Below are 21,155 nucleotides of genomic sequence, written 5' to 3' on the forward strand. Positions count from 1 at the left end.
AGACAGATTCTTATGAATGCTTTTAGTTTATACATCACAAATATAATAATTATGGAATTAATGACTTACATGTTCAAACATACCTATGTTGATGTGTATGTTGAGAGTAGATAGCTGTCTGCTGAGCAAGAGTTGTTATAGGAATGTGCAAGGTGAATTAGAGAGACCAGATGAGTGAGATAATATTGTCACATGTCAGTATTAACTAAATGTATAAACTGTAAAGGATAATAGAATACATACAAACATATTAGTCACTTCCTTTCTTAATACTTGGATAACGCTGTAGTATATTTTGTATAATGGTTATGTTAATTACTTCAGTAGCATTAACTCTAAGTTAATAAAGATCTTTGTATGACAATGTGCTTTTGTGCAGTGAGAATATTATCCGGGCTTTTAGTAATTGAACTAACACCAAATTGTTGGCCTAGGGTTCAGTGATTAGCTAGTAGTGGTAGGGGACAGGGGACCCTTGCCACTGGAGGAGTGAGGAGAGGAGTTAGGGATGGAGTTTTGAAATAGAGCGGAAGGTCTCTGAGAGCAGAGGGAGAGAGCTAGTTAGAATTGGGAGATGTGACTGCACAGGTAAAGGAGGGGGTGTGGGTGGAGTCTGTGTACTGAGGATCTGTGACAGGAAGAAACAAGGTGGATAGAATGAAAAATTTGCATCCTTGACAAGTAGCTGTAGAAAATACTCTGATTCAGTATAGCAACCTTAAACACGTAAACTGGATAAGCATCAGTATATTCTATTGGCTTACGAAAATTATTCAGTGTGTTCATTTGAAAAAAAAGTGCTCAAATTGCAAAAAAGAAGGAAATTACTCAGCATTTTTTCTGTGTAGAATGATTGTATGCTGTCAGGTTTTTTTTCCTTATCTTTTGTTATCATTTGTGGAAAAATCTCCCCCAAAAACTGACAAGTAGCAGTATTATGCTTCCTCCGTACTTTGCCCAGAGATTTTAAAGTTATGAATGCCAAACTAAAATGTTACATTTTTAATCAAGGAACCTCCCTGCAAAACCAGCAGAAGAAGCACAGAAACATAGACAACAGTACGAAGAAATGGTGATGCAAGCAAAAAAAAGAGGTGATGGATTTACTCTTACATCAGGAAATGTAAAGGGATGTTAAATCTAAAAATATACTTGCCTCAATAGCTGCCCTTTAATATGACAAACAGATTCAGTGCTGTTCCTTATAGAAAGTACAATCCAGGAAAACGGGCAAAGGTAGTTTTAAATCATCCTTGCGCTACTCAGGTTCTAGGTCAGTTTGTGGGCTGGTGGAGCACGACATAAATTAAAGTAGCCTATAGGCCGCTCTAATTTACAGCGGCCTTAACTGGGCTGCCTGTGGCCTGTTCCTCAGTACAGAATCTCCAAATGGCTGTGGAGATTACCAGTGGCTGCAAGGAGAGAAGTATACAGTCTCTGCTGAGCAGGGGGAATTATCCACCAGCCAGTTATGGTGCTTTTGCAGCCCCTCAGTCTAGACTCTAGAGGAATCCAGACACTTTTCCCCAGATGGTCTGTTTATCAAAAAAATAAGCTAAAATCCTCCAGAGAAGAGCTAAAGTTGTGTGACAGTTACTAATTCCATGATTCCACAAACCCACTGAAAAATCATTGGTCATTGTATTTAATTGCTTTCTAATACTGAACTATATTGAAATGCATCCCTCAGGTGGGATATTTTAAATGGGATCTTATTGGATGACTACAGGGTTCTTTGTCAGTATATATCAAGAAAAAACATCCCATGGCTTAAATACTCAGGGGAATCTTTACAAAAACACTGCACTCTTTTTATTTTTGTACTGTAATCTCTGTCTTCTTCACTGACATGGGTATATGTGCCCCAGGCTCTGCTAGTGGTTTTCCTTATCTGCAGTTCTTTGGTAGTGGAAATACGTCAGCCTCTCCCCTGCTGTGCTGTGAACTCGAGGTGGAGCTGGCACTGTGAGTAGTGGATTCACTCTGCCATGCAGACTCCAAGTCTGACTGCCCACCACCATTTCCCAATGCAGGGAAGCAAACTGAGTATGGTAACAATGGACGGTCTGAGACTGGATCTTCTGAGTATTTGTTCATGTCCAAGTCCTTGGAGATAATGTCCAGCCTGCTGGACAGCATGCCTAGGATCACATGTAGTGATGTGAACCAAGTATCTGCTTGGTGCCTGCTCTTAATCCTCTACTGAAAGTGTTTACTGTAGGGGTTTTGAGTGTGTTTTGTCTAGCAGTAAACGTAATCTTCCCTTTGGTCGTGCAGCACCATATCACTGTATCCATTTCACAGGCACCAATCCCAGGGAATGCTGCCTCTCTCCTCTCTCTGCTTGTACTGTAGGCAGTTTTTGCCCCTTGAGCACAAGTATGCCATCCAGGCTATGCTTATTGGACAAGCACTCCTCCTACACTGTGTATAGGGCCAAAGAAATGCATGTTGTTCATCTCCAGCTAAAGATTAAGGCTCACCTTCATTTCTCTCTACAGCCATTCCAACTCCATTTCTTCTCTGCAGCCCTGGTAACAAATATATTACTTCTGAAAATTGTAGTGTGTCTAGGATGTTCTTTGGAATTGCTTGAGTAGATGAATTTGATTACAGGCATATACAGATTGAATTTTTATGGCCATGAAGCATTAATGGCTCTTAGCTCTTTTAAATATTACCTTTTTGTATTACCTTTTATTGACTTTGTAATTTTCTTTTTTCAGAGCTTAAAGAAGCCCAGAGGAGAAAGAAACAACTGGAAGAACGATGTAGATTGGAAGAAAGCATTGGCAATGCAGTTTTAATTTGGAACAATGAAATCTTACCCAACTGGGAAACAATGTAAGACACAGTATGTTTTATATTGTGCTTAACAGTAACTTCCTATATCCTGAGAAGTTAAGGGATTAGTCAAGATTACTTTATTTCAACAGTGCTAGAAGCTAGGGTGTATAGCTGTCAAAGGTGACTTCCAAAGGGAATTGGCCTGTTTAAGGAAGGCATTCAGATGGTGCTGCCAAAGACGATGGGATTTTGTTAATTCCGTTTCTTATTACCTTTAATAGAGTTTAAGAAATTAGGCAATTAGACTGAACATAACTATGTGTATAACGTACTATTACATAGCCATGTAGCCATCCGTTTCCTGACTACAATTGTAGATAGCCATATAATTTAAACTAGCTTGAGCATATTAATGTATGGTCTCCCTTGCATGTGGAATAAAACCCATGTTTCAGAGACATGCTTCATCACAATGACCACTTCTCTTACTGCTAAAGCAGCAAAGAGTCCTGTGGCACCTTATAGACTAACAGACGTATTGGAGCATGAGCTTTCGTGAGTGAATACCACTTCGTCAGATGCATGCCGACAAAGTGGGTATTCACCCACGAAAGCTCATGCTCCAATACGTCTGTTAGTCTATAAGGTGCCACAGGACTCTTTGCTGCTTTTACAGATCCAGACTAACACAGCTACCCCTCTGATACTATCTCTTACTGCTGTTAATGAAAAGTAGTGAGTTTCTAAATCTTGCTTTAGTTCTTGGTGTGGGAATTTTAATTCCTGTTCATTTCTTCTAACCTTTTCAGCATATTGTATACATCAGTGATGTTCAAAAATAATCTAAGATCAGGGAGTGGTTGGTGACTGGGACCTCTGTTAGAAAGCTACTAGAAAACATAACACCTATAGCCATCCATTTGTCAGGACTTGGTTCTCCATGACTGCTTGGGCTTTTGATGGTGTACTCCCAGATGTGTCTGTAGATTTAAGCGCAGGTTTGACTAAGCCTCTTAATTTACAGTGGGATACACCATGTGTGCCAAACCAAGTGGTGGTGGTGGGGAAATAGGGAAAACAATAGTAAAAAAACAAACAAAAAAACCCCAAACCCCTCTTTTCACAACTAACACTTTTAAAAAGATACAGTGCAGGCAGTTAACATGCCTAAAAACATCAATGTCTTGCCTACCATAACAGCTACATTCAGCTGTTCACGTTTTTTAAGGGTTTTGTTTGTTTCATTTCAACTTATTTTACTTTGACTGAATGGAACTTTTACTCCTGGGGGAATTGTGTGGCAAAAAAATTAAAAATTCTGTACACAATGTTTTAAAATTCTACAAAATTCTGCATATTTTATTTGGCATGATTATTCTGTGTTATTTTGACAGTTTCAATTATTTTGGTAATTTATTTCAAAGTACCTGTCAGCAAGTATATCTGTAACAATACAGAGGACAAAAAAGATTCAGGACATGTTTTTTGACAAATAGATTCCTTATTAGGCATATGAATGCAGAATTTTGAATAATAATTCATTTAAACTACAATGCAGAAACCTATTGCCTGCATCCCTCAGAAGCAGTGCAAAGGCTTGGGGGATTCCAGGGTAATGGAGGAGCTGAGGGAGAGGGAAGTAGTTGCTGTGAAGGAGCCTGGGATTGAATCTGGAGGCTTGCTGGGTTTGGGTGGGAGAAGTATGGAACAGGGCAGAGGGAAAGGGGAAGGGAGGGATTGTTGGGGAGCCTTCCCTATGCAGACCCTGGCTGACCCCTAGCCTCTCCCAATCAGTCAGGAACATCTTTCTCTGTCTCTTGTGTCCCTGCACCCCATGCCCGTTCATCCCCTGCCCAGTCTGTCCCCTCCATTAGTCTTTCTGAATCGCCGCCTGTGACCACCCCCAGCAAGCTCATGTGTCCCATTCTTTCTTTCTCACTTCCCCCCATGCATTCCATGCCTCCTAACCTGGACCAGTGGGCAGGGTGCTTTGAGAAACGCTGCTGGCTGCTACTGCCAATGAGCCAGCTGCTCTCTGTTCTGGAGTCACAGTAGCCCTTGGTGGGCGAAAGGCGCTACTGCAGTACCTCTCCAGCAGAACGTATTTTCTGCAGAGGAAAAAAAATCTGCGGGGGACATGAATTCTGAATGTGCACAATGATGCAGAATTCCCCCACAAGTAAACTTTGCATGATCATACCGTAAGTTAGCAAATAAAAGATTAAAAACATCCTGGGCAGCTGTGTATTGAAATGTGTCAGGTACTTGATGAAGGAATTTCTGGAGAACTGAAAGAAGAAATTAAAAACCAGTTAAATTAAATCTGTTTTAATAGTTTAAAGAGTCCTAATTTTACTTTTTTATTACTTGTCTCTAAAACTCTTGTTTTCGACTGACATTTGTGTTTAAAAAAAAAAAAAAAAAAAAAGCAGTCAGTCCCACAAACACGGGCTTTAAAAGCTTACCAGTTTATACCAAAGCGTAACATAGACTTTTGATTACTGCCTTTCTTGTCAATTTACTGATCCTTAGAAATGTGAAAAATGGAATATTGTGATCAAAATAAATGCACTTGGTTCAGTGGTTAATACAGCAGTCCGCTTTTAGGTGGATATGTTTCCATGGGTTTGCCCCCCCGCCCCCTCTTTAAACACACTTGCCACTGGTGGTCGAATGCTTCCCCAGTCTTCCTTACAGCAGCCTTAGGATTATTGGCCATCAATTTAATATGGTTTAGAACTATTTCATTTAAATGTTTTTGACTCTTGCTGTCTCCATCTCCAAATTTGCTACTTTGCGTGTTGCAGCCATGTACAGTGCTTTTTGCCCCTGGAGAGTCCAAGCAGCTTAACAGTTGGAAAATTTCCATCTCATGGGCAGGGTTTTGAATGGAGGAGAAGATCTTTTATCACTGGAATGGAAAAAATATTTTATACTGCAGACCTGGGTTTGTCCAGTCTCTAGTTCATGCAATGGAAAATCAGGGACTACTTCTACTAATCCTCCCTCCCTGCTTGCGGACTTTCTGTCTCTGTCTCTCTCACATTGGCCCATACAGAGTGACAGATTTCTAGCAGTCTTGGTTGCAGGGTTCCAGTCAAAAGCCTTCAGTTTGGGGAAGAGGGTAATGTTAAAACAAAGTTCAAAGTTTAGATAGTACAAAAGCGTGAATGAATGCTGCACAATCCCTGTTTGATTTCTCCAGGGGCTCATGGCAGGCCAACATACACCTGGGCCTGAATTCTCCAATGTAGTTACAACGCCTTGTCCTACCTATAGTTCAGTAGAACACATTTTATTTTAAACAGGTGCTGCTCCCGTAAAGTTCGAGAATTGTGGTGGCAAGGTATTCCTCCAAGCGTGAGAGGCAAAGTCTGGAGCTTGGCAATCGGCAATGAGTTAAATATCACCCATGGTGAGACTGACATGTATTCTGTCTGCATTTTGAGACACTCAAATAAATCAAGCTTTAGCAGAGAGACTTCCATTTAGTTAGAATGTGTTGGAACGATGAAGTCATGGTCAGTTGTACTTTGCTTTCATTTAAGGATACCATGTGTTTTGCTCCACAGTGCATAGAGTCTTTCTTATTCCGCATGGGGTGTTTAATTTCAGGGTTGTTCTTGGGATTTTTTATTCCACTGCTCAGTCTGAGTCATAGTCCTGGAATAATATTGCTGCGCATTGCTTTGATCAGTAACGATGTTCAGCGTTAACGACCCCATTTCAGAGTCAACAGAAAATAAGATATTTCATATAATTACTGTTAATTATGTAGTACCTGTGGGTGTGCACATACTGGTTTTATTCTGAAGTGAGACACTTGGTTTGTGAGTGAAGGAGAGACTAACTTGGAAACAAAACTGGTGTGGAATTAGTCCTCTTTCCTGCATGTTCATTAGTGATGATATCAGTAATTCATTAGTCTGTTTCCTTGATTTTGTACTATGTTATTTTTTCAGTCTTTTTTCTTTTTTAAACAATTCCAAAATGATGACACAGGGGAAATGTTGTGGATTGCCTATACTCTTGTGGTTTCCTTCTACTGCATATGCCTTTTCTGTGGCTGTTTAGTATACCTCAGAAATTGCTATAGGATAGAATTGGAAGAGTTTGTGAGCTAATTGTCACAGTTCTGGGTGGAATTTTTGAGTGGCAGAAGTATGTTACCCAAACAAATGCAAAGAAATATTTATGTAATCAGTTCCTCCCAGAGGATTACGTCTGCTCTCTGCATCAAAATTATACCCCGATGAAACACAGCTTCCAGCACTCTAACTTACCTAAAATTCAATTCGTTTTTATTTAACAGATACTTACTTTGTTGTTTCTTATTATGGAGGGCAGGGATTGTTAGCATGCTGACATGTAATCAGTAATTGAAGATAGATTTTAAAAAGTACTTGTTTTTCAGAACTCTATGATATTTGCTTGGCTCGTGCCAAAGAGAGGTGGCGATCATTCAGCACAGGAGGCTCTGAAGGAGAATGTGAAGGTATACGTTTTATTTGGCAAAATATTGTTCCGTATTGTGTGATAACTTTTTCTCTTCATTACAAAATGAAGAGGTGGTGGTTTTAAAATCATTCCTAAATGTTAAACTGAAATAATACAGTTTAAAAAGCTGGGAGAAATATCAGCATAGTAGGTGTGGGATATGTGGTTGGTAAAGGGGTATTAAAAACACTTCTGCAGGAGGGTAAAAATGTTTTTAAATGAAATGTTAATCTCTTGCATGCTGTAGCTGACTTCATTATTTTCCTCTTTAAAGTATCTTCAAATGCAGTTGTCTATAATTAAAAAAAAATTGTTTTGCAAAACCTTCCTTTACCAATAGCTTAAAGATTTTTGGATGAGTGATTTATATAAATGTTTTAGGTTTGCTGTTTGTGTTGTAATACCTTAAAATGTGTTGCTTTCTCTTTTTCTAGTTCAGGGGATCTAAATTATTTGAAACTTTAGTAATAGCAAATTGCTTTCTAAATAGCTCAGTGTAACATTGAGTTCCCACAAGAGAGCTTCAAGCCTGTTGTCACAGACTCAGCATGTTGAGATTTTTCCAGTTGGCTGGGTATGGAGAGAAGAGATGAGAAAAAAGATATGGGTGCTTGAAATAAAATACTTCAGTGTGCTAGGATGACCACCTCTTTAAGGAGACATGTTGAGCAGAACCATGAGTGCATTAATCAAGGGCATTTCCCAATGAAGTGAAAATGTTTTCTTATGGGAGTCTCCATGGTCTGTTCTGCTAAAACATCTTGTGTAGGATACAGGGATGGTATCTAATATAGTTTTTTAGCTTCTTTCACTATTCATTGTCCAGAGTTTATATCAACATGTGGTTAGTGTAAGTGCTAGGTAGCAGCAACTTGTATCTTGCGTTCACTGCAAAAACCCAAGCAGGTAGAGTTGATGACGATACTCAGCAGGACAGACAAAACATGAATAGAAAGGAATGTTTGGACACTGGGGGTTGGGGGGCGGGAAGAGTTCATGTTGTAGGTGCATGTTTTCTCTGCTTAAAATTCATTTAGAAAGTTGCTGGGGGAATATTACAATTCTGCATCATATGTAAATACAATGGCAAATTAAATGTACAAAATACCAAATTTACTTGGTGTGTGTGACATGTCACTTTTTTCGCATGTTTTTTGCAGAAAATTTACTTAGGGGCCTTCCAAAAAACCTTTAGCAAGAAGTTAGAGGTGTGGGGCAGAAGTTGTCAGCTCCTATATTTCAGTTACCCTTATTCAAAAACAATCTTTTTCAGAGAGGTTACTTGCTCTGCAGGCCTTGCAAAAGGAGGAACACTGCAGGCCCTCGGCATCCTAGGGTACGGTACACGGGTTTGTGTATGCCCCCTGACTTGGCAGTAGTACCGTTACACAGCCTTCCTTCTTCTTCTCTGATATCACTGCATTCAGACTTATTCAGGAATAACCTGCACTGTGGGACTGCTTCAAGCCAGTGTGTGTGTGTGTGTGTGTGTGTGTATTAAAAGGTGTTAAACACTGTAATTTTATTTTGATTTCTGCAGATGCTGGATTTTCTGCAGCAGACAGGGAAGCAAGTCTGGAATTAATAAAACTGGATATTTCTAGAACATTTCCCAATCTCTGTATTTTCCAGCAAGTAAGCGATTTAATTTTTAATAACACAATATTTTTCAGTGTACACTTAAGTAGTAAAAACAAATTTTTGAAAAGTCTGTACTGAAATAGGTTTATTTTGTGTTTAAATGTTTGTAGAAGAAGTCGTCTTTAGTGCAAACTTGAATGTTGGTATTTAAATTTATGAATACAGTAGTTTGTGGTAAAATTCATGTCTGATATTCCTGAATGACAAGTATAAAGGATTTTAGCAGAGCCTAAGACTGCTCAGTGTAATGTCTGGCAACTTGTAAGACTTCTCAGGACTTGAAATTAACGTAGTTTTTATGGGAATCCTCCTTAATATATTGCAACTGTTCTTGCTATCCCTTTCTTTATGACTCAACCCTACTGCTAGTCTAATAGAGCTAAACCAACTTGATTAGTGTTCAGCTTCCTTGGTACTAATATGTAACAATTCATAAAGCTGTAGTGACTTTCTAATGCTTGTGTCCTTTTGCACTTTGGTCGTTAACCTGTTGGATTAACTGTGTGTATTTGGAATAAATAGGTGTGGGAAGATGTTCCTTAGTGACATTACAGTGATGCATTCCATATAAAAGTTGAAAGAGTTTAAGATTTTTTTTCAAAGCAGTCTTGGGCAGGGGGTTCTAAAACTTCATTGCACCGTGACCCCCTTCTGACAACACAAATTGCTACATGACCCCAAGATGGGGGACCCAAAGCCTGAGCCTGTCTGAGCCCACTCCTCTGGCTGGGGGGACAAAATCTGAGCCCCACCACCCAGGGCTGAAGCCGAAGCCTGAGCCCAGGATGGTGGAGCTCAGGCTTCTGCCCCTGGCGATCGGGCTTAGACTTCAGCTTTGGCCCTGGGTCCCAGCCAGTCTAAGGCCAGCCCTGGTGACCCCATTAAAATAGGGTCCTGACCCACAGTAGGGTCCCGACCCACAGTTTGAGAACCGCTGGTGATTTGGAAACCTCTTTTATTAAAATTAATGGAATATGTGTCTAAGGGTGTGTCTACACAGCAAAGAAAAACCTAAGGCTGGCCCCTGCCAGCCAACTCACGCTCACGGGGCTTGGGCTGTGGGGCTGTTTCATTGTTGTGTAGACTTCTGGGCTCCAGGATCTACACAGGAATGAAGCAGCCCCACAGCCTGAGCCCAAGTCAGCTGGCACAAGCCAGCTGTGGGTTTTTCTTTGCTGTGTAGACATTCCCTAAATCCTCTACACAGCCCAGGAGTTTCTCACACATTGTGGATATTTACAGAAGTGGTATGATTGTTTTTTTATTTTTTATTATAGGGTGGTCCTTACCATGACACGTTGCACAGTATTTTAGGCGCCTATACCTGTTACAGACCTGATGTTGGCTATGTAAGTGAAGTTATATGTTGCAATTATGTGGGAGTGTTTCTGTTCACTTGCAAGACTGTTCTAAAATGATTGAAAGTATTTTTTGTTTTCCTGTACATCTTGGTTATTTTGTGGTATATTTTATACAAAATGTTGTATCAAGGGATAGGTGCACTGTTATGTTTTGCTGTTACACTGCTAGATTTGAATGTTTTAATGAAGTAGAGATAAGACTTCAACAAAATCTAGGGCGCACATATGTGCTGAATGAAAATTGAAATATAAGCCATCTGGTTAACTCACTCCTCTGAACCACATACTGTGTTTCACTGCACTCTTATTGAGGTGACAGCTTGTTAAAATTTTATCTCTTCTTCAAGATGGCCTCTGTGTTCACACTTCTGGGATGTGTGCCCTGGCACTGAAAAGCTTCTGGAACATTCTGTAAAGCAGCGCCCATTGGGGCTGCGTAAGCTCCCTCACACCACTGAACAGTCAGAGTGCAGGTTATAAAAGGACTATATGGCTCCAACTGCTTCATTCAGTTCTTTTTCCATGGCCAGGTGTGGACATAAGGGCATTCAGTCTGGCTCTGGCTCAGTTATTTTTGGGGAGGGTGTGAGTGGAGGAGGTGGTAATACCCCAAACCAGAATTTCCTTTTCCTCTTTTTCCATGTTTCAATAATTTTTTCTGTGACTTTTGGCTGATCTGGTTCCTGAGGAACTGGAGAAGGGTATAGTTCATGGTCCTCTGTTTCTTGAGGCCAGTATGTACACCCTCTGTTCTAAACATCTGCATCTTCTCAACTCAGGCCTACTTAGATTGGCAGCAGAGGGTCCAAGATTTCCTCATGGAGGAGGCCCGGTCCCTGGATCCAGCATCAGATCATTTTTGGCTTCATTGTCAGGCAAATCAGGATAAGAAATCTGTTAGATCAGAAACCTGAGGTCCCTAAAAGGGATGGAAATGGGCGGTTGGTAGGCAGCGTAACGCTCAAATACATGGTGCCTTAGTCCATGCCAGCTGGAGTGTAAATTCTAAAGGCAGTGGACCCTGGATGGCACGCTAAAAGTTCCCTAGTGCACATTAACATAGTACTGTCAGAAACTGGACTGCATGAATGCACATTTGGAAACTTTTAGCATGTGCCAGCAGGATCCACTTAGGCTAGTTAGTGCACAACATGCTGGTATGCATTAAAATTTACAGCCCAGCTGGTGTGGACAAAGTCAGTGTGTAGACAAGCTCATAGAGTGGATTGGTTTTATTTATGTTAGCCATATCACTTCAAGCAACTAGCCGTGAATAGAAATTACACTCCATGCTTCAAAGAAAAGAATGAAAGAATCCACAAAGGGAAGAGAGGAAGGGAGGGAAACAGATGTTAAACTGGCTCTGACTCTCAGGTAACATGCCACGTTTGAGGTCTTGCAGACAGGGAAGACATACAGATAGTGGTAAAGCAGATATATGAAGTGCTTCCCGTTGCCCTACTCCATTTGTTGAAGAGGCTGCCTTTCTGGTACTAAAGGTGGTGAAAACCAGTGGACTTAAGATGATGACTGTGGCACTGGTAGGAGGCTGATGTGTTGGTCCTCGTCCTCCGGTCAGGTTTTAGGAACCCCAAATGCTGGCGGTGGTCTTGGTGTTCTTCTCTTTCACCAGTGTTTCATCCATCTTCAGGCAGAAGAGATTCTTCCCTATAAATGAGAGGTCTTCTACAGAGGTGTGTGTCTCTGATAAAAGGCCAGACAATTGGAGCCAAAGTTTATAGTTTCAGAAATATCTGGTGCTGCGATCAGAACTGCAGCAAATGTCCATGCAGTAGCAGTAGTCAGCTAAGTGGTTGTGGCAGAGTGCTGAGGCACATTAGCTGGGGTGAGCCTTAGTACCTGAAGGTCTTACTGAGGGCTCACTTAAGGCGCAATCTCCCAGATCTACAGTAGTATTGATGGTATGCCTCTACTGTTTCCATCAGAGATCTATAGGGCTGCTATTTGTAGTTCTATGTATGCCTTTATTCAGTACTTCTGTCTCTCAACATAGTGTTGAGCTCTGATATTTCAGGAGAGCCAGTCCTTGTTCAATGTGAACGCCACAACCCAGCTTCCTGCAAGTGGGACCATGCACAGGCCACCTGAGAAGAAGTAACTGGTTCTTTGAGAGCCTTGCTTCTGTATAGTCACACTTCTGTCATCCTTTCCTTTTCCTGAGGGCTCTTTGGTTTACTGAAAAAAACTGAGATGGTTGTAAAAAGAACAGGAGTACTTGTGGCACCTTAGAGACTAACATTTATTTGAGCATAAGCTAGAGCCCACTTCATCAGATGGAACATATAGAATGGAACATATAGTAAGAAGATATATACACACACATACAGAGAACAAGAAAAGTTGGAAGTTGCCATACCAACTCTAAGAGGCTAATTAAGATGAGCTATTATCAGCAGGAGGAAAAAAAAAATTTTATAGTGATAATCAAGATGGCCCATTTCAGACAGTTGCCTCTTAGAGTTGGTACTGCTACTCTGAAACCTGAGATGGTTGTGGCATTGTTAGAACCTCTGCTGTGAAAATGTGATGCTCTGAGAGAGGATGCTTGTGTCCCCCCAATAAGCACATCCTTCCGGAAGGTTTACAAAACTCAGTGGTGCATCACACAAGTATGATTGTGAAGAGGCAACATTCTTGTAGAGAGAGGTTACTCACCAGTGACTGTATCTTCTTTCTTTAGGTTCAGGGCATGTCATTCATAGCTGCAGTGTTGATCTTGAATTTGGATACTGCAGATGCCTTCATTGCTTTTTCTAACCTTCTGAATAAACCCTGTCAGATGGCATTTTTTCGAGTGGACCATGGCCTTGTAAGTACACAGGAAACGCTAATCCCTTTATGCTTATATTGAAAATCTGTTCAGGTACAAGACAGAACTTCAGCAAGGGTTCATAATCTGTTTTTCAAAGTTCTAACAAACCTATTTTTAAAGCAACAATTACAAAATAAAACTTACTGAAAGGGGAAAACTGAATGAAACAGCTGCCCAGTACTGTGTGATGCTCAGAGATTATTATGAGCATGATTATTCTAAGTGCACCAATTTAATGCATGTATTGTAAATGGGAGCCCAAATCAGCTTAACAGCCATACAAAAATGGATTGGAAGGCACTTTTTATCCCAAACTAATAGGTTGCTAAAAACAAACTGTTAATGATTTACAATTTGAATCAGGTTCCCCATTTCTCTCTCTCATAGTTTTGCTGTGTCAGCTCGGATTTGAAAGGTAGCTAAGGGGATTAGACAACCAAATCCTTACTTCCTTAGGCTCCTTTGAAATTCCCAGCTGGCATGTATAATGTACTACATGAGGAAAATACCACAATTTCCAAAATTCATTCCAGTTGTAGTAGCTGTTACAAATCTGCTGTAGGTCCCTCATGAGTTTTTTGAAAATCGCTTTGACAAAGAAATGTGACGTTCTGTACGTCTTCCCTGTTTTTTCTTTTTAAACTAGAAGTATATGCATAAAAATACGATGATAGTTTCTTAAAAGTTCAAGTGCGGGGAAAAAAAGGAGTGGGAACAGAGTGATCACTGTGGGAGTGACTGTCAGCATTTCCTCCCTAGCCCTTGTATAGTAGGAGACTGATACATGTGACTGCTCTGTTGCAATTCCTGAAACTCATAGGCAGTAGAAGCCTTTAATGAGGCATGTTGCAACTCAATTCACATTGGCAGCAGCAAGATCAATCTTGTTCTGACTCCAGCTGGCTGCACCCAGCAATAGGGAGGGAGCACTGCTGTTGCTCATGTAGACAAACACATTACCCATGAGGCTGGCAGCAGAGTGATACTTGTTAAAACAACTTTTTTTTTTTCCAGTGGAAAGTTAGTGCCTTGGTAGCCCACTGGACTGTTGCCTTACAAATCAATTTTAGCCCCTATTAACTAAATGGGAAGTGTAGTAAACAAATACTTTTAGGAAAGTGGTGGTGGTGAGAGCTTGTGGAAATAACACTACAGTATTCCCCAATTGCTTGTCCTAGATTAAAATCCTAGGGAAAATCTTGCCACCCTATGTAGTGAGATGTAGTAAGGAAAAAGTAACCGACTTGATAGGATGATTGAGGATGAGTTTTCTGATGGTTAGTAAGGGGAGCTTGAGATGGGACGTCTTTCCAGATCCAGTACTGATCCGATGTGCCTGTTCAACCATCTGTGGAACAGATATGATAATCTGACACTCTGCTTCTCTAAGGTAAACGAGATTTATTGATCCAAGAGGTAAATTCAATACATCTTGATTGCCAAAATGAGAAATCGACATATGTACTATTTGTGCATTCTTCACATTTTCGAAGCTATCTGGAAATGTTCCATTTATGGCCATAGAACTATTAGTACTACTAGTAGTTCTAGTAATTTAATGATTTTTTTTTGTAGCTTGTTGAGTAATTGCTTTATTGAATTCATGTTATTTCATGAGTCTATAATTACATATTCATTTCAGGGCTTCACTTTATTCCACTTATAAATAAAAATTATACATCCATGCTCTTGTGGTGGTCACAATATTTGAAGCATGAGATATATTTAAGAAAATGGTAGAATACACTGTTACATACAATCTTGAGTAAAAATACCTACCAATTAATCTGTCAGGATCAAGATAAAATACCCTTCAGCTATTATTTCAGTTCTAGTAAGGCTGTCTGTCTAATGAAAGCAATACAGCAACACATTTTTCAGACCATTGTAAGAGTGTTACATAAAATACAGTGTCTGGAATGCTGTGCAATTGAAAGGCTTTAGTATGCACTGGCATTAACATCTAAATATTAAGATCGTTTAGAAGCTAGGACTGGACGTTGCATTATCTACCTACATTTAGATTATTTTTTTTTTTAAATTACACTGTAGAGAAATAGAGTTGACAGCCAGCTGCAGGAACTCTGTACTGTTACTAATGCATAACTGGACGTTTTTTCCTCCAGTTACACAATTCCCTGCACTCTAGTTCTGATTTTCATGTTCACTGTACAGCTTTTTCTCAATGACATATTGAATGCAGGGATTTTGCAGAATTATTGTATAATTATTTCTGTGCCATGTAATTGCTCTTTGATTGGTTGCTCTAAGTTCTTCTTGTGCTCCTTGGCTCAGTTTTCCAGCTGCTTGCTTAACACAAGTCAGCTGAAACAGAAAAGCTCCAGAATGTACATGGAAAAGAAGAAAAATATTAAAAAGCAAAGAAAATGGGTCTGTCAAATGGTTAAAGGGGACTTTATTAAAAAAAAAAAAGCACTCGCTTCCATTCTTCCTTCCATCCACTTCACTTTCCTTTGTGTCATACAAGCAGGACTGTTGTTCCCACCACAACGGTTGTATTTGTGTTGGGAGAATCTGTCTGTTCCTCCCATTGTAGGGAGGAAATATTATAAATACATATTGTAACCAAAAATGTATTAATGGGGGAAGAGGGGAGGAGAGGGGAAGAACCTTGCTGAGCCAGTGGGATTGAGAGAAGGCATGATGGGGGAGGAGCAAGAAAAGAGCAAATCTTTTGTGTTTAACTCATTAACAGTTTGCCTCTCCACCTGTGTGACAAATCATACTGTGTTTTGTATTTTATTTGGCTGTTTAATCATAAATTTCACAATCAATTTCTGTCCTGTTAAAGGTCTAGTAGGGCATTGGACTGGAAGTCAAACCTGGGTTCTGTTTCCATCTTTGTTACTGAGCAGAGTGACCTTCAGCCTTCTGTTTCCCCTCCTGTAAAATGCATGTGATGCTTACCCTCCTTTGTAAATCACTTGGAATACTATGAGTGAAAATTGTGTGTAAGAGTATAACCTGTCATTAACTCTCTAATAATGGTTAATAAACTTCTTAGCTTCCAACCTCACTTTATTGTCTGTAAACTCTTCGGATTGGAATTCATTCAGTCTAAGATGATTACTGCATAAACAGAAAGCACCCTTAAGTTATCATCATCATCATCATAATTTTCCATTACATTTAAGTGCAATAGCCAATAAATTGCTTATTTCACCTGCTGGTGTTTTTCTTTCCAAAAGGAAACTGGCCTAGATCAAAAGAAGAAATGATTGTTTTGGAACAGCTTTAGGAGGCTATACAGAATGGAACTCAAACATATATGCACATGCCAGCACTTAAGTCCTTTGTGTAAACGTTTGTCTACATACTTTACAGTGTATAATTCATATTATTGGGGTTTTGTGCCTGTTTCAAGAAACGATCCTGAAATTAAAATCCTTAAAACTTCAAAAGAAAAAAAAAGTTAACATATCTAATGATTTTTCTTTTGTTTTTCCCAGATGTTGACCTATTTTGCAGCATTTGAGGTCTTCTTTGAGGAAAATCTGCCAAAGTTATTTGCTCACTTCAAAAAAAATAACTTGACTCCTGACATCTATCTTATTGATTGGTAAGACGGTCAGAGTACTGTATAATTATAAATGTGTACATATTAGTTTTTAGCGTCATATACACGTTTATATAATAGATAAAGTTTACAAAATTTGTAGGGGTTCAGTCAGCATTTCTGTTTAAGTACTTTCTTTCAGCAAAGAACTTTGTTTCAAAACTGTCTACTGTTAAAATGTAGTTTTCATGTTAAAATTGAAACAAACTCCTATCCATGCTATAAGTAGAAACGTATTTCTATAAGCACTTTGATATTCATCTAACCTTTTTATCATATTCATGGCTGAGTTGTGTCCATGCATCAGCTTATTTCACAAATCAGCTGTGTGTCAACAGAGTTTGCACCTCCCTATCTACCACACATTTGAATCTGCATTCTGGGGAAAAACTGGTAGCTATCCCATACTGCATGAGTAGGTGATAAAGTGCCTAGGAGGCATACATATAGAACAGCACATGGGGAGCCGCAGCATGGGATTTTCTGCACGGAGCTGGAAGGAAGGAGAACCAGAAAAACAGGTTGCACAGGCATGGCTATACAGTTTTTGGCCACACAACAATATATCAGTGATTATGGGAAGACAAATGTGTTGTCTTAGGCCTCTATCTAGTTGGATGAATTATGGTTAGTTTTCAGAGTTATTAACACAGTATTAACTGTGGTGTGTGTTGACACAAATCATGTTTATAGCCAACTGTGCCACTGGTTGGTACAGACCAGTTAAAAGTTGAAGTGTAGACAGGAACATAATGTTTTGGTTTGGAGAGAACAAAAGAGTATCTGTTAGTTTCTGGCAATTGGAAGTGTTTTGAAATATGAAATTTGCCTTAAGTTAGTCCTTAATCTGATTTAGTGCCTTTTGGCTAGAAATGGAACCACAAATCGGAACCCCTTCAAATTTCAGGGTGAAGAGAGTAGTTGGATATGAGGCTGCTACTGGTGTTTTGATAGTATGTTGGCTTCAGAACTCCAAGGGGACTGTTTGCAAGTTTAGGTTTGGATACAGCTGAAATTTCATTAACGGCTGATCAAGCAAGATTTCAACCATTCGTCCTGATAGCAATCTCAGAATCAGAATACAATATTTTAATGTTAAATTGGCTCAGGTTAGAAGTGGTTAATCAGTGTGGGCTATCACAACTTCTCACATTTAATGTATCCTCTACATAAGCTCCTTTAATATAAGGGAAGGCACCTTATTGTAAAGGGGTTTCTCCTTCTTAAACTACCTGTGCAGCCCCAGAGTTTTGGGGTTTGGCACACCAGCCACAGCAAATCCATACATGCATCAATGCAAGAGACTTCCTCAGATTATAAGTACTGCTAAGTAACCTAGATAGGTTTGTATTGTCCATTTTTTGTGCTGTGACTAGGTTGGATAAACTCACTGTTTGAGACTGGAAAACCACATTAGCATTCGAATGTGGTCAGATTACATCCAGAAATCTCTGCCAATGGTTAAACCTGTTTTACATTTCGGCCTTAACCATACATTCCTTTCAGTTGGCTTGTTGTGCATAGTTAATGTTTTATTTTAATATTATACTTCAGTTGGAAAATGCCTTGGCGTTTAGTGGTTCAGACTGTCTAAAATGGGAAATGAATTTGGGTGCCTCCATTTTGGTGTGGTCAACTGGAGACCCCTAGAAGGGATCTGATTTTCAGAAAGTGTTGAGTTCCTGTCCTCTGAAAATCAGACACTTTGAGGTATTTAATTTTAAATACCCCAAAACTGAAGCACCTAAAATAAAAATAATACCTCTTATATAGCGTTTTTGATCAGTAGATCTCATAACACTTCAGGCTTATATGTATTTATTCTCACCACATCCCTGTGTGGTAGGGAAGTATTATTCTCATTTTACAGATCATCAATCACTTTTGAAAACCTTGAACACAAAACTGCACAAATAGCATGAATATAATATAGAGTTTGTGTTGAAATCTAGGTTGGATATCTTAATGATCTTCAAGAGCTATTTATCTGTTAATGCACCAACATTGTGCTTATACAGTATTCATGGAACAAATCTTAAAGTCAATCCCTGTCCCAAGGTGCTTGCAGTTTGAGACTGATACATAGCACAAGACATACCAGGAGATCCAAAGGAGAGTGCAAATTTAGGGTATTCTGATTTTGCCCACTTGAATGTAAAATTGGAATGGAAAAGCTGTGGTGTAGTTTGGGGGGGCGGGGGGACGAACTTTGGAGAGGGATTGCCGTAATGGAAGGATGAGGATATGTTGAGTTGGGGCTGGGATGCTGTTTCATGTACAGGGATAGTATGAAAGTGGAAGTAGGAGGGGACAAAGGGGACAGTGAAGCTGGCATAACTAGGATGAGAAGGGGGAGACAACTGGAGGTGCACAAAGCCTTGGAAGCAACCTTGAAAAGCTTAGGCAAGGGGCAAGTGGGGAAGCCAGTGGAGAGGAGTCAAAGATGTATAGAGCACTGGTTCTCAACCAGGGGTCCAGGGCCCCCTCTGGGGGCCATGAGCAGCAGGTTTCAGGGGGGCTGCTAAGCAGGGACCCAGAGTAGAAAGTTGAAGCCCCACTGCATGGGGCTGAAGCCCAAGGCCCTGAGTCCAGCTACCCAGGGCTGAAGCTAAAGCCTGAACAATGTAGCTTCGTGGGGGGGTCCTGTGGCATGGGGCCCCTGGCAGTTGCCCTGCTTGCTACCCCCTGATGCTGGTCCTGGCTTTTATTGTGGCACAGGTGGGCCATAGAGTTTGTTTTTTTTTATAGCGGGGGGGGGGGGGGGAGAGCAGCTCAGAAAGAAAAAGGTTGAGAATCCCTGGGTTAGAGCAAGGACATTCTTTTAGCAAATCCATTTTGGACACACAAGGTTATTATTTGGGTGTCAGGGCAGCTAGAGGGGAAGAAGTTACAGTATTCAAGGCACAAGAGTTTCTTCCAGTAAGTTTCAGAATTGATCTTTAGGGACTCCTGGAGTAAGTATCTTAGTGGATCTCAACTGCTGGGTTAAGTATGTGGAGGGAAGTGGACTTTAAAATATCCAGGATCCACACTATAAAGCAGGGGTTCTCAAATGGGGGGTTGGGACCCTTCAAGGGGTCATGAGATTATTACATGGGGGGGGGGGGGTTATGAGCTGTCAGCCTCCACCCCAAACCCCTCTTTGAATCCAACATTTATAATGGTCTTTTTAATGTATAAGAGGGGTCGCACTCAGAGGCTTGCTATGTGGAAGCGGTCACCAATACAAAACTCTGAGAACCCTTGCTATGAAGGGTTTTATAAATCTTAGCTAACTCCCAGAATTTCACTTGAAAAAGAATTGGAAGCCAGTGTAGTCTCCAAAGAACAAGTGTGACATGCTTCTTGTGAGAAATACAGTTAAGTAAGAAGACAGCCATATTTTTGTACTAGCTGAAGTTTCCAGGTAGCCTAAAGGTTAACTCCCAAGCAGAGCACACGTGTCTTTGGTAACTGTCGATCCAAACTGGATCATAGTATATGTGCAAGAGGTAATGTGACACAAAAGAAAACTGGAAAGGCCTGCATCTAACAGGAGTAACCCCAAGTGGGAGAGAGCACTTTCTACTGATATAGGGTGTCTAAAAACAGATGAGGATTCACAAGGTCTTGTATCCACCTGCCAAGATGGCTCCTTTAGTAGAGGGAGTAAAGAGGAAAATTTACAACAGTAAAATCAAGTTAATCTCATTCCTCCATATTTAATTTTTCCCCTGAGTGATATCCAAGGGACTAGAAGAGGCATTAAAGTTTACAGCTGTTTTAGCTCCCCCTAGTGTCAACTGGTTATACTTGTCAGTTTCAGTAGACAGGAAATCAAAAATTGAAATGACTTCAGTTTCAAAAAGTATTTTTTCCCAATTTTTTTTAAAAAGCAGCTCTCCAAAAGCTCCAAGGAGATAGATGTAGATATAGATAATACACACACACTAAATTTTATGACAAGCCCAGCATATAATTACCAATTTACAAGTTATCTATCCAACAAAATAACCATCCCTTCATCAAAGGAAAATAAATGAAATTTACAGTATGTCCTAGAGGTAAAGAAACTTTGGCTATGTTGGATAAGTTTGGGGGAGGGAGTGCTGGAGTAAGACTTCTCATGGAAAATGTTCAGTTACCAATAACCATCCCATTTTAAACCAGTGGCTGTTATCTCTGACTTCTCCACTGATCACGATTGCTGTCTGATGACACTGGTGGAGAGGGAATCTCTCACTAAATTTCAAACCATTTCATAGAATCATAGAATATTAGGGTTGGAAGAGACCTCAGGAAGTCATCTAGTCCAATCCCCTGCTCAAAGCAGGACCAACACCAACTAAATCATCCCCACCAAGGCTTTGTCAAGCCAGGCCTTAGAAACCTCTGAGGATGGAGATTCCATCACCTCTCTAGTTAACCCATTTAGTGTTTCACCAACCTCCTATGAAATAGTGATTCCTAATATCCAGCC

At 40.1% G+C, this 21,155-nt stretch overlaps 1 protein-coding gene across 7 annotated transcripts in view; it reads left to right on the forward strand.

Annotated features, from left to right (window-relative positions):
• Window positions 1-21,155, forward strand: part of TBC1D14 (TBC1 domain family member 14) — a 98,756-nt gene that overhangs the window by 65,743 nt on the left and 11,858 nt on the right. For all 7 annotated transcript variants that reach the window (XM_045018565.1, XM_045018564.1, XM_045018563.1 and 4 more), the window contains 8 exons: window positions 1,012-1,094; window positions 2,727-2,844; window positions 6,096-6,202; window positions 7,202-7,282; window positions 8,825-8,919; window positions 10,203-10,274; window positions 12,988-13,116; window positions 16,590-16,699. In XM_045018565.1, the coding sequence (XP_044874500.1) occupies window positions 1,012-1,094; window positions 2,727-2,844; window positions 6,096-6,202; window positions 7,202-7,282; window positions 8,825-8,919; window positions 10,203-10,274; window positions 12,988-13,116; window positions 16,590-16,699 (795 nt within the window). The remainder of the gene's footprint in view (window positions 1-1,011; window positions 1,095-2,726; window positions 2,845-6,095; window positions 6,203-7,201; window positions 7,283-8,824; window positions 8,920-10,202; window positions 10,275-12,987; window positions 13,117-16,589; window positions 16,700-21,155) is intronic.

This window comes from Mauremys mutica, chromosome 5, assembly GCF_020497125.1.
Source record: "Mauremys mutica isolate MM-2020 ecotype Southern chromosome 5, ASM2049712v1, whole genome shotgun sequence".
NCBI classification, from domain to species: domain Eukaryota; kingdom Metazoa; phylum Chordata; order Testudines; family Geoemydidae; genus Mauremys; species Mauremys mutica.